Below are 12,693 nucleotides of genomic sequence, written 5' to 3'. Positions count from 1 at the left end.
TGGTGAATTCGATAAAGAGAAATTCAGACAGGTCGAGAGTGGCTAATGTGTTATTGACGAATTTCATTGCTAGAACAGGTCCAAATGCAATAAAACTCATCCAGTTATGCTATATGTCAGACGTCAACAATTTTTGCGGAGTCGCACACCTGTAATGCTAACAATTTTTGAGGAATACTTTATGCTGAACAACAACAGAAGGTTAAAGGTTGAGGGCTATAACACTTGACAACGAATTATAAACTCGAAATTAGTTAGGTGGACTAAAATTTTCTCAATGTTTCCTCGCTTTATTACGACAATGAAATGAGAATATTTCGAAAAAGTTATTTGACGAGTCTTCACGTCATGTTCCAGTCTGACCTATTGGTTTAAACGATTTTTTGAGCCTATTATTATTTTGCCTATCAGGACCGCTTTTCTGTTGCATATAATACTTTATTGGGTCCATAAGCAGAACAAATTTGTTTACCGGTTTTTCTCCTTGAGCATAATGGTACTGAAGGATGTATCGCATTTGTCCTTCCCATTTTCCACCTCTATTTTGGCTTCACCAAAAATAAAACTGTTTTTTTTAATTGTTGTGTCACCTTTAAGTCGTCCTGTGACATGGCCCGATGTAATCTATATAAAGAGTGATTTTTTAGCTATTATCTTTTTAAACAGTTGTTTTAAACAGCTGACGCACGTTTCGTATTTTGTATTACTGCCAAACATCTTCAGTTTGGTCTATAATTTAACCATGAATCGTCTTACAAATGAACAACGCTTGCAAATCATTGAATTTTATTATAAAAATGCGTGTTCTGTTAAGAAAGTTTAAAGTCGAAAAATCGTGTTCAGCGACGAAGCTCATTTTTGGATCAAGGGGTACGTAAATAAGCAGAATTGTCGATTTTGGAGTGCAGATCAGCCAAAAGAATTGCAAGAGCTACCAATGTATCCAGAAAAGGTCACATTGGACCGTACTTCTTCAAAGATGCTGCGAATCGTAACGTAACTGTGAATGGTGAGCGCTACCGTGAAATGATATCCAATTTTTTTTTTTGCCCAAAATGCAAGAGCTTGACTTGCATGACATGTGGTTTCAGCAAGACGATGCCACATGCCACACAGCACGCGTAACAATGGACTTGTTGAGAGGCGAGTTCGGTGAACATTTTATTTCACGTTCGGGACCTGTCAATTGGTCACCCAGATCGTGCAATATAACGCTTTTAGATTATTTTTTGTGGGGCTATGTTAAAGCTCATGTATATTCAGAAAAGACTGCTTAAATTAACGCATTGGAAGACAACATTAAAGCATTTATATGTGAGATACCGGCCGAAACATTGGAAATAGTATGCCAAAATTGGACTAAGCGGATGGACCAATTGAAGCGCAGTGGCGGTCAACATTTGCATGAAATAATCTTCAAACATTAATTTGTATGGACTGTACTATCGATTTAAATAAAAATTTCATGAATTTTTCTGAATTTAACGTGTTTTTTTAGAAAAACTTTGCTATAGCTCTTAAAAAATCACCCTTTATATTGTGACATATGGCACACTGAATCCATCTAGCGGAAAACCTTCAGAACTTTTTATTTCATCTAATGGTAATCATATAATACTTGCATATATTTTAGTAATTAATACCCACAGGTTTTTTTTCATTTATTGTTAATTTCATAATTTCAATTTATCTTTTTATATATTGCAGCCACCACTAAAGCAGCAGCCTAAATAAACTTCGATTACAGTGTAATAATGAGTGCTCAGCCCAAAGGTATGGCTGCTGAATATTTTGGATTAATAGTTTCAAAATGCCGGAATTGAGGAGTTTAGATATTTGTACCAAACAGAGCGTTTGATATTCCCAAAAAAGTTGGAACATATTCATCCTTGGAGAAATTTGTAAAAATATAGACGTTATTGAAGTTTAGTAATTCTAAAGCAATTTTACTGTAAAGCCTCTTAAAATGTTAAATTAAATATTACACAAAGCGTACATACTTAGATAACATTAAATAGACATGTCGTCTGTCAGTATATTTTACATGCCTTCATAGCATTATATTACTTCGTTTTTAAGTTGTTTTTTTTTTGTGAAAGGGTAATACATATTGCATAAAGTGTGCTAATACATTAGTAATTATAGTAGCTTTAAAGGATATGGTACACTCGTTCGTACTAGCATAATAATGTTGTGTAAAATTAATTAATTTAAATTGTATCTGTGTTAAACAAACCCCAATTCACATTATTAAAACTACAATAAATAAAAGCGTTGCATTTTACTGCACTTGATAATCATTGATGGAATCAACTAGATCATATTAGGATAAGTTGCGGCGTTTCGACTGGAATTATAAAATTTATTATATTCTTAGATTTCCGCCAAAATCTTTCGGATAAGTATTAAGATTTATATGAGCAGATCCAATTTGGAAACACCTCTGAAAGTCGAATTTTTTTATAAATACAATGAGTTTTAAAAATATTTTTCGCAAAAAATAACCTGAGATAATAGCATAGAGTTTAAGACCTTAAAAGTTGCAAAAAGGTTGCTTAAAAATGTCGAAAAATTTTACCAACGGAATCAAATAATGGGTTTTTTGAATGTACATTCAAATCGGTTCATCTCAATTTTATAATTCCGATGAAACAACACTACCGATTTTTATTTATATGGAGAGTAATGCACCCCAATGTATGGGGATATGTATAAATTCAGCACTAAAATTGCATAGTAATCTCTTCCTATCACTTATTACTCGAGGTGAATTTAAAAACCCCTCTTCTTTGGCTGCGATTCTCACTCTGGAATTGAGGGTAATCATTAGTTTGTTTTATGGTAAACTATTCGACCACTCACCAGCAAGCGATTTCCAAACAACATTTTTGCTTTGTCTTCTTCCTGCGGCGACGAACGTTCGCCAGTCGACGTGCCTGGCTGACGTCTGTGTATTTGCAATTTTTGTTTAATTGCTTGCGATAATATCACCCGCCGGCTTACTGATTTCATGGCTAACAGCAAGTCTAGCCAAGTCCAAGTAACATTATGGTACTCAAGTGTTGGTATAACTAGCGAAAAGTCTGTAATATCCTCAAGATTTTTCTCCTTGTTTCCTTTGTAACTTACACGAACAGGCACTTCAGGTATTTTTATATAAATAAATAATTTATTCTTCTCGGCACGCTCCTTCATTTTCTCTACATCATCTTTTTCAATTTTCACATAGAATTCGGAATCTTTGGAACTCTTTTTCGTTTTCGATGGTTTCTTTGAAGACTTCGTTTGTGCTGCAGACGACGAGGAAGAACTCGAAGAATTCTCTTCAATGTCATCAACAGTTTCTGTTTCGGAAGCGTCGCGATCGGGAAAGCAAAACTTCAACATTGTGCTGTAGAATTTTTTTGTGATAGCGATAGTGATGGGCGCTACATTAATTTCAAAATGCTCCTTGACAGAAATACCGCCCACTGGTGGCTTCTCGCGGCAAAAAACTCTCAGCACACGTTTATGTGTATCGATTGGCATATCTTTCTGGATTTCTGTTGGCATTAGCACCTCACGATAAATCTCACGCGGAATCAAATTGCTCATACGGATATTGCCCAATTCCAGCAAATGCTCCACAGAATCATCACTCTTTGATTTTTTTGTATATAAAAAGCCACTGAGTACCAAGTCAGATATGCCGATTTGACCATCAGTTTCTGTAAGCCTCCACTGCGCACGTTTAAAACAAATCTCATTTGCACGTACAATAGTTAGGGACTTGTCGGAACGTACCTAGTAGTGTAAAAAAATAACAAAACGTATTGAATTATGATTTCTTAAAATTTTCACTCACATTCACTTACATTCGATATTTTGCTAAGCTGAGAGAGCTGAGTTTCCTTATAACATAATAACATCATATCGAGCTCCTCACTCAATGTGTTCAGTTCCTCTTTGCTCTCGCGAATTTGCAATTGCACGCGTTCGAATTCCTGTCTCAACTCCAGCGTATCACCCTCCTCGGCACGATCCTTACCTATTAGATGTATGTCCTTCTCCAACGATCGGATTTTCATTAGCAGACTACGTATCATGGTTTGTTTTTGCTGAATAGGCCGTTTTTGATCCTCCGTAGAGTGAAGTTGCAATTGAAAACGCATGCGCGCCAATTTTTCTAGCGCTTGTTTCCGCTGTGGCTCCACGAAAAGTAGCAAATTATTTACAATATCTAGAATCATAGCATATTGCAAGGAGTTCGTGCAGACGTCAAGGTCATGATGCATCAAAGTAAAAGCGTCCACTGGGTCATCTTGCTTTTCCCAAGGCGATAATGTTTCCTCTGATGGGGGCGGTGGCACTTCGGTTATTGTATTTGGATCTATAGTGTCGCCATAGCTGACATAAAAGAATTCACATTTACAACGAGACACAATGCGCTGCAGCTGTACAGGCTGAGTTTCTCCCGGGTTTTCAATGGACAATGCACCCACTGTCTCAGAGACAACTCCACCCACACTTCGGCCACTACCCACAAGGTGTGGAATGTCTGGTAAATCATTAATCACAGTATCGTCTTTATCCTGAAAATTATTCCTATTACCACAAATAATCTGGCATATACAAAAATTATACTATCACTATCATACCTGAATGTTATCCACAGTAAGCCACATGATCTCTTTTTCAATGAGCGAGTCATCTTCACCAGCGCTAACTGTGGCATAGTACTGCATGCATTCGAGCAGTCCCTTCCAAGTCGTTTTTGACACAAGTGATCTGTCACGCCACACTGGCCTATGAACACGTTGTAAAATCTCGGCTTTAGCAGCACTAATAATCACATAACCAGACGTTTCACAACCCTTAAGCAGCACTTGTGAATTGACCAATGATATTGACCAATTTTCGTGTATCACATCTTGGGCGGAGCAGGCCTGCAAGCCCTGTAACTGTAATTCTCGCGACTGTGTGCTTTGGTCATCGCTATACACGTTGAATTTATGATCGGCTTCAGCTATTAGTTGCTGCAACATCGCAGTTGCATGGCTAGCAGGTTGCACCTTCTTGATAGCGCTATTGGAGTTCGTTACTGAAAACATCAGCAAAGTGTATTTATTAAATTCATGATATTCACCTACAAATTGACACGTGGTGAAATTAATACATACTTGGTAGCACTTCCGTTGGATTATTTGTTAGAGTTATTGTACTATCGCTACGTTTGTTTTTCATAACATTGGAATTTGTCTCTTTTCGATAGCTTTTCACTGCTTCCGTCGACAAATTGTTCTTCAACTTTTGAGACTTCATGAATGAATCAAAGAGAGCAAAAGCAACATCCCGATTATTTTTCGTCCACGCTCCTTTAAGGTCATAAACGACCAGTTTATGAGTGGGTGTTGTATTTTTGGTTTTTGTCTCTTCCTCTTGACTGTTCCCGGTTGGAATAAGCGCCTCTCTACCATACGAAACTTTCGCCACACTTAAGAAGTAGAATCTCACTATTTTGAAGGCATCCGCAACACTTGCCAAATTTTCTGAACTGCTATCTAATTTTTCGGTGAGTATGCTTTTCAACCAAATCTCAGCGTCGTTCAATTCACAATTCATGTAGACTGTGGACCAATCAGCACGCGGTCTATGAATTAGTCCATCGTCGATGGGACTTAACGATAAACAATACTCCGAGCTAAACGACACCCGACCACCATTTAATTGGAAACCCTTATGCAAAGCGTGAGACATCCAGTAAAGTACTTGAAATCGATGTAAACTCATTTGGAGATTTGCCTTCTTGTAATGCCGACTGAGCTGCTTCTTGCGTGGTCGCACATTATTAAATACCGGGCCGCGTCGCGTTGGACGGGTAACACCTGAAAGAATCAACTTAAGGCTCTCGAACCAACGCAGGGTGCTGCCGTATAGAACCAAGCTGGGAATGTCGATTTCCACCTCCTCACCAAGTTTTGGTTTGGTTTCAAACGAGATCCAAATATTTAAGTTAAGTGAACGGAAGGCACGGAAGGAGTCATGCACTTGATTACTGGAATACTCTGGCAACTTATCGGGCGCGCAAGGCATAACTGCGTGATGGTCGTTTGGATTTGCCAGACAAACCCAGTTCAGCTTAAATGTCAGTTTCAAGTTGGGAAAATGCAATAGACGACAATCATCGTAACGCGAAGCTGTACGTACTGTAATCTGAAATGGGAATCCATGAAACGACATACAAGAAATTTCAAAATTTCAAAAATCTGTACATTTAATTCGCCCTTGAACATGATTTTCGCATTTGTCCACACAATTCCGGCATTGTTCCATGTCAACTCCATTTCCTCAGTGGTATTGTAGGGATCCAGGGAGGCATGCAATAAAACCGTAAATTGCTTAACAATCATTGTTAGCCGACCATGAAAAAGTAAACGCATTTTGTCCCAGAAAGGCAGCGGAGGACTAGGATCTTTTGATGGTGCCGAAATCTTTTCAAAACTAAGGTTACACTGCGCCATAACCGGTTCCCAACAAGGACCAAAAGCGTAGCTGCAAAACTCCAATTCACAATCGAAATCATGGTAAAATTTCAATGATGGCATGCTTCGTTGAACCACATCGGTGCCAAAGGGCTCGCCAACTTCAATGAAAACATCGCGCTTAGCCCGCTTGGACGCTGCTTGCTCAGCACCGCATAAAGTACCAAACAGACGCATTGATTTAACGTAAAACATTGGCTGCGGAAAATCTCTGCAGAAAAAAAATAATTATTTGTCAAATATTCATTTATGCAGCGAGCGTCTTACCGTAACATAAATTTCCATTCTGTACAGCTTATATTTACGCTACGACACCAAAGGGTGGTGAATTCCAAATTTTCTTCTGGCCATGGACTCTCACAGTCTATGTCGCGCATTATTCGGGTTACATTCTCAGTACCATGCACCGATGGATCTGCCATTGCCATTATTTCTACATCGGTCATAATCCATGCCAGCAACCGGGTACGCACAGGACCACTTTCCCTAATCTTTTTCGAGCGTTGAATGTATATTTCGGAATTTTTTTGCACAAGACTTGCATAAAGGCTTTCAATTGTGCTGGCTGGTACAAGACAACGTTCCGCGATTTTCTTATCGAAAATGGCTTTACGTTTTATACCCTCTAGATATTCATCCACAAGCAGGACGTAATTGTCACGTAACTTGACTTCAAATGGATCATCGCTGATTTCCAACAAAAACTCTTTTATCTAGAAAAAAATAAACAACTTTTTTGTACGAAAGACAAATTTAAACGAAAATTATTACTTGTATAACCATATCACTTGGCAACGGCGAGCTAGCTGTAAATGGTTTTTTCTTATAGTTGTGTACCAATTTCAACCATTTAAAATGCGTCACAAACTCGTTTTGTACAGCGTCATAGAAATCATGGTCATAGGGAAAAATTGCCTGTTTACAAAAAGAAATTTGAAAACTACTCCCCAATAACTGTATAAATGAAAAATACCTTAAAAGCACCGATTGTGGTAACCCACACTTTGTTTGTGGGCAACACAAAGGTCTCGTAATTTACACGTTCCTGTGTCAACATATCTAATCGTGGTAGTGACTGTACATCTATATCTTTGAGCGTAAATATATGTTGATCATCTATTTTGATGAAAATATTTTCTGCTGATATGAAGTTTCCCTCTTTGTGACTGAAGAACAAATTTTCTACAAACCACTGCACTGTATGCCGTTCAGAAAGCTTTATTTCAAAAGCTGTACTCAACTCAGCGGATAGTTCAATAATCCATTGCCTTTTGTCGTACTCCGATTTTACGTCAAGATTGCGTTGCGGTAAGGCCAGTTCTGTATATAAATCTCTCATATCTCTGGCTAAGGTCAATATGTGCATGTGCAAATTAGAGTTCCACATGGCTTCTGTATTACTAGGAATGTATACCGAAACTTTGTTTTCATTTTTTTCATGCTCAATGCGAATGGTTTTACAACTAGCGAATATGTCGGTAAAATCATTGAGACAAAGTGATGATGAATTCATCGAACGCATAATAGCCATTTGGAATTCCTCAAATTTGAAACTAGACACTTGCTGCTTACGCGAAAGTGATATATCTGAGAAGCTCAACAGCAAGCAGGCTTGGTGGTGATTTATAAAATAGGCGGTAATATCTTTGATGCGCGCAGAGATGAGTAACTCACTGGATATTGATGTCGTGCCGGGTATTTGCACGCGCAACGGTCGATTTTCCATGCTACTTCCAGTAGAGTTTAGACCTCCATATTGTTTTATGCAGTTAACTGATTTCACAATAAACTCAGCCAGACTCATGCTATATTCGGTCCGTAATGTGTGAATTGACACCTCCAGTTTTGTGACACTTGCGTACGAACTGAGTTTAACTAGACTGAGCCCCAAAAAGAATGGAGATCCTGGAGAATGTGATTTCTTCAAATTATTGGTGTCATTAATAGAATTTCCCAGTGACCACCAGAGAGACTCAATCATAAGCTCGGTACTCCAATGACGCTGATTCAAAATTAAATTCAAAAGTCTATTGCCATAAAGAGAGCTGCGCTTCTCTTCGATTTGCTCCAGTAGGAATCTTGTATGACTCACGCTCATCGCAGCATTTTCATCGTCCAACTTCATTAGAATCGATACATTCCAAAATTCGGCACAACCTGCACACGCGAAGATTTTTTATATATTTAAGGTCAAAGGAAACTGTTTGACAACATGTCATACCTTTAACAACAATGCGCTTTAATATGCCTTCCAGTAACCCACTATTCGACTGCTTGGGTGTTATTAAGTGTGGATCCAACGCGTCATTAGGTGCAGTATAAAAAGTGTTTGCACCTAAGTGTTCCGGCAACGAAAGTTGTTTATGATTTAGATGCAAGGGCTGTGGACTGGTTCGCTGGCGCGACAAAAAGTTGTTATGCACCCAATCATATATCTCACTGTGGTTGTAAATAATTTGGAATGTTTTAAGCTTCACATATAGATTTAGGATATCGTTTTCCAACTAAAGAAGAAACAAATATTAATTAAATACATTTCTACGGCTGCGTTTAATTCCTTTTGTACTTACTACTGAATCAATGGTGAATTGCTCAATAAACAGCAGCTTTTCATATTTGGTATCAATGTCCAAGTGCTGTAGTAAGACTTTGGTAAATAGCGTTGGGAGATGTGCATTCTCATTTAGTGATTTGGAATTGAATTTTCCAGTAATCTAAACGTGATATACAAACACATACATGTGAATAGTAACATATTTGAATGTATGAAATAAACATAAGTGAGATTCTTACGCTAAACAATTGTATTTTTGCACTAAAGTCATTTTGGGAATTTTCTTTCACAGCTGAAAAAGTTGCTGCTTTGATCACAAAATTAAAATTCTTCGGTATTATGGGCGAAATCTTCTGATAAGACTCATTACTAAAACTCTTTCGACGCTGCGTAAGTGAATTGGCAGTACTTCTAACGTGGCTTTCTAAATTTTGTTGTGGCCTTGTACGTTGCTTTGCTTCGCTTAAGAAGTCGTACAAACTACCGTGTATTGTGGAACGAGCATTGTTCATAGCCAAAGAAAGTTTCTAAAATATTGAAACAAAATGTGCGAAAATAAATAAAATCGGTTTCTAACTCAGAACTAATTTAGTGTTCTCTTACATCTACAGATAGAGGTCCATGAGCAAATAACGTGGCATCCAAGGCAATATCAAAACTAATCTCGCCCAAGCAAGGACGTATCTTATTTAGATTCTCCAATGACTGTCGGCGGGATGGGCAATGCCGCAACATTTTCGCCTACAATGAAAAAACATACAAATCGAATAACAATATTTCCCGGGACAATTTAATTTGGCTTACCTGGGCATCATTTAGAGCTGCATTAACTAACAAAGTTTTAGCGTTGTGAACAATACTTCCATCCAGATGAAGTTCTCTCGCTGTAGCATGAATAAACCAACCCGGGTCAAAATTGTTATTCATAAGCACTACAGAAATGTTGTTTATGTGCATAGCCATAAACTGTGGGAAAATAGAACACAAAAATTTCCACATGATTTATGCAAAGAATAACTAGTAATTATATCCAATTTAACTGTAATTCGAAGTTTTTTGAACAGATCCAGATAATTATTGTGTTATTTGAAAAATGTTAGTTCTAACCTGTGCAAAAGTAAGTATACTTGGCGGAACTTTAGCTCGCCGGAAATCGGGCACATCTTTTTCTTCTTCCTGAGATTTGCCATTTGGTCGTTCAGAATCTCGTAGTGCTCCCAAGGTAACGTCATTGCTCTGTATATCTTTGTTTATGCGTATATCACGTATATAGATTGAGAGTAACTTTGTCACTTCTGTGTTAAAGAAGCTGCTGCGAAGACAAATTTCTTCAATTTGCTATAAATTAATGTAATATTTAGTGTGTTCTACATTTTTATTGTTATGTTATATGTATACTTACGACCGTGAATCCGCTTTTACTAACATCTACATTTCGCAGCGCTAAATAACGTAAGCTAATGCCGCCTATTCGCACTTTCACCTTAAACTTTTTTACTAGATACAAACTAATTCCCTTAGGTAGTATCCTAAATAGCGTTTATAAAAAATATGCGAGAATGATAAGATTTTTTGTTAATGAATCATAACTTTTTGCCACTTATTCATTTACTTACCAGTATGCTAGTAAAAATACTAGCCCAATTATAATTAAGAACTTCAGGAGCATATTAGAAAAATATTCATCACATTTTTTATATTTTTATTCTTTTTGCCACCTTTCACAGATATTTACAAAAATTTTGTTAATCACCCTGAAAATATTGCAGAACTTTGTTGACGTTTCCCCACCTCACAATCAAATCAGCTGTTTGTATTGCTTATGTCAAGGTAAAACAATAAAATACAAGGTGCTTTTAATAGTTTTTTACGAAGCTGAAGTTGTGTGCGATTGTGTCTAAATACTGGTACCTAAATAAAGGAAAATCGTAAATTACTGGCAAGAATCGGTAAAGCTGTGAAAACCCGAATAATAACCATGCCTCCATATCCATATTTTTCTTTTTTGCCTCACTTTTCCTCTTCTTTTTCCGAGTTATTCCCAGGGACGGCACAGTCTTGTATTCTATCATTCTTGGTCTACTACCAGCTGATTTATTTTACCACACATTTCTTTCGCCTTATACATTAGCACAAAATAAAATTACAAGTAACCGTTCTATACTACTCTCTTTTGTCGTCGCATTCTAAAAATACGTTAACATATGCATTAATTACCAATAAATCCACAAAATTAATCTACCCGTTCACATATGGCAGATTACCTGCAAAATTGACAATTAGCTGATCTGAATGGCTTTTCTTCATAGAAATTATTTTGGTGGAATATTTCGGTGCTTTTGGTTTGTTTAATTATTACTAACGATATGAAGAAAATACAAGGAGAAGGAATAGTTAATTTAATTGCGAAATTGGCTGCTAATAATAAAATTGTTGGAGGAAATCCGTAAACGACGTTTACTGAGATTTCAGAAAATTATGATAGCAATACGCATTCGAAATTCGATCTTACATTTTATAATATGTAATAAGAGGACACACGTTTATGGGCTCATGCTTTTTTCTGTTATATGGATACATAGTTAATAATCCCTCACAAACATTTGATTAGAATTATGTCTACAAATCTGTGAAAGAGAAATTTTGTATTTTTGTATCTCGCTTTTTAATTACAGATTGGGAGTTAAGCACCGAAAAGTAGATCATCTACTCATATGTGAACGTATTATAATATACAAAATCTTGTTGATTTGTTAAAAGTAGCCGAATTTTGCAAGAAAACCATTCTAGATTTTTAAAATCTTTTAAAACATAAAATCATTCCCATGGCAGCCGATTCTACGTTACCGCAATGACTCGGGTTTTTACTGACTAAGGGCTGCCGCCTTAGTAAACTAGCCTTGCCTAGTGTTCCGGGCCTACTCAGGCCTTAAAACAGATAGGGGGTGGTCCACACGATATGTAGCAACGGGTTGCTCCCGCCACCAGGCGGCCTCTGCCTCAACGGCTTCATCGTCAAATGTGCCTACACTTCAAACTGCCGCCAGTAATCAAACCTCAACGGTTAGAAGCCTACCGGTGCAACACAACTCCCTCTCTGACCCACAACCCTTCTGCTCCAATCCCAACGTGGAGATAAACCAGCAGCTCTTGGTTCGCGGCACAGTCTGATCCGTGTATCAGACCAGAGTTCCTCGGAATCTGACATTACACTTCATGAGCAGATATGGAATCAAGATAGCTGCGGTCCAAGAGACAAAACTGCACACTAGATCCTCCTTGTTTACCAGGGATAGCTATAACGTGACAACGTTCCCACCAGAGAAGTAGGCAATTGCAGCAGCTCACCTGACATAACAATTGCTAGCGCTGGGCTGATAAACAGCATAACCTGGCGACCTAAGCTATCGCTTGCATCGGACCACTTGCCCAGTATCATCTCGATCGAGAGACCTGCCGACTTTGTGTCTGTGAAGCACCGGTCGTACATTAACTTTAACAAAGGTAATTGGGCAAGATTTGCAGAATTTACCAAGGACACTTTCGCCGCTCTCCTCATCCCCACCGATGCGCGCGTAGGCTAACGCGCATTCCGCAAGGTGCTCACAGCTGCTGCGG

At 37.9% G+C, this 12,693-nt stretch overlaps 2 protein-coding genes across 3 annotated transcripts in view; one reads left to right on the top strand and one right to left on the bottom strand.

The window, feature by feature from the left end:
• LOC128859733 (trafficking protein particle complex subunit 11) overlaps positions 1–2,297 on the top strand; it is a 32,018-nt gene extending 29,721 nt beyond the window's left edge. Inside the window, exon 16 of the mRNA XM_054096788.1 lies at positions 1,708–2,297. Within this exon, the coding sequence (XP_053952763.1) occupies positions 1,708–1,734 (27 nt within the window). The 3' untranslated portion in view covers positions 1,735–2,297. The remainder of the gene's footprint in view (positions 1–1,707) is intronic.
• Positions 1,873–11,173, bottom strand: LOC128859732 (protein hobbit). Of its 2 annotated transcripts, none has more exons than XR_008454188.1 (18): positions 10,692–11,173; positions 10,478–10,604; positions 10,183–10,413; positions 9,880–10,041; positions 9,679–9,816; positions 9,315–9,602; positions 9,092–9,235; positions 8,743–9,025; positions 7,495–8,678; positions 7,293–7,436; positions 6,789–7,234; positions 6,252–6,732; positions 5,160–6,192; positions 4,638–5,080; positions 3,855–4,571; positions 2,863–3,783; positions 2,506–2,807; positions 1,873–2,443 (listed from the first exon to the last, which is right to left on the bottom strand). XR_008454188.1 is itself a non-coding variant. In XM_054096786.1 (18 exons), exons 2-18 carry the CDS (start codon positions 10,742–10,744, stop codon positions 2,751–2,753), a joined length of 6,852 nt encoding a protein of 2,283 aa, XP_053952761.1. In that variant the 5' UTR covers positions 10,745–10,986; positions 11,053–11,173; the 3' UTR covers positions 1,873–2,750. The 2 variants fall into 2 exon arrangements, 1 of the variants encoding a protein (XP_053952761.1); XM_054096786.1 differs by having other exon boundaries at positions 1,873–2,807; positions 10,692–10,986; positions 11,053–11,173.
• Between the last annotated feature and the right edge of the window lie 1,520 nt (positions 11,174–12,693).

Source organism: Anastrepha ludens, chromosome 4, assembly GCF_028408465.1.
Source record: "Anastrepha ludens isolate Willacy chromosome 4, idAnaLude1.1, whole genome shotgun sequence".
NCBI classification, from domain to species: Eukaryota; Metazoa; Arthropoda; class Insecta; order Diptera; family Tephritidae; genus Anastrepha; species Anastrepha ludens.
The sequence above is the reverse complement of the archived record's forward strand: the minus strand, read 5'-3'. Positions and strand labels throughout refer to the sequence as shown.

Excerpts from the sequence above, each read along its gene's own strand:
- LOC128859732 (XM_054096786.1), bottom strand. The coding sequence starts at position 10,744 with ATGCTCCTGAAGTTCTTAATTATAATTGGGCTAGTATTTTTACTAGCA. Across the intron at positions 10,605-10,691 it reads GTATTTTTACTAGCATACTG|GATACTACCTAAGGGAATTA; the intron begins GTAAGTAAATGA and ends AACGCTATTTAG. Across the intron at positions 9,603-9,678 it reads ATGGACCTCTATCTGTAGAT|AAACTTTCTTTGGCTATGAA; the intron begins GTAAGAGAACAC and ends TCAATATTTTAG.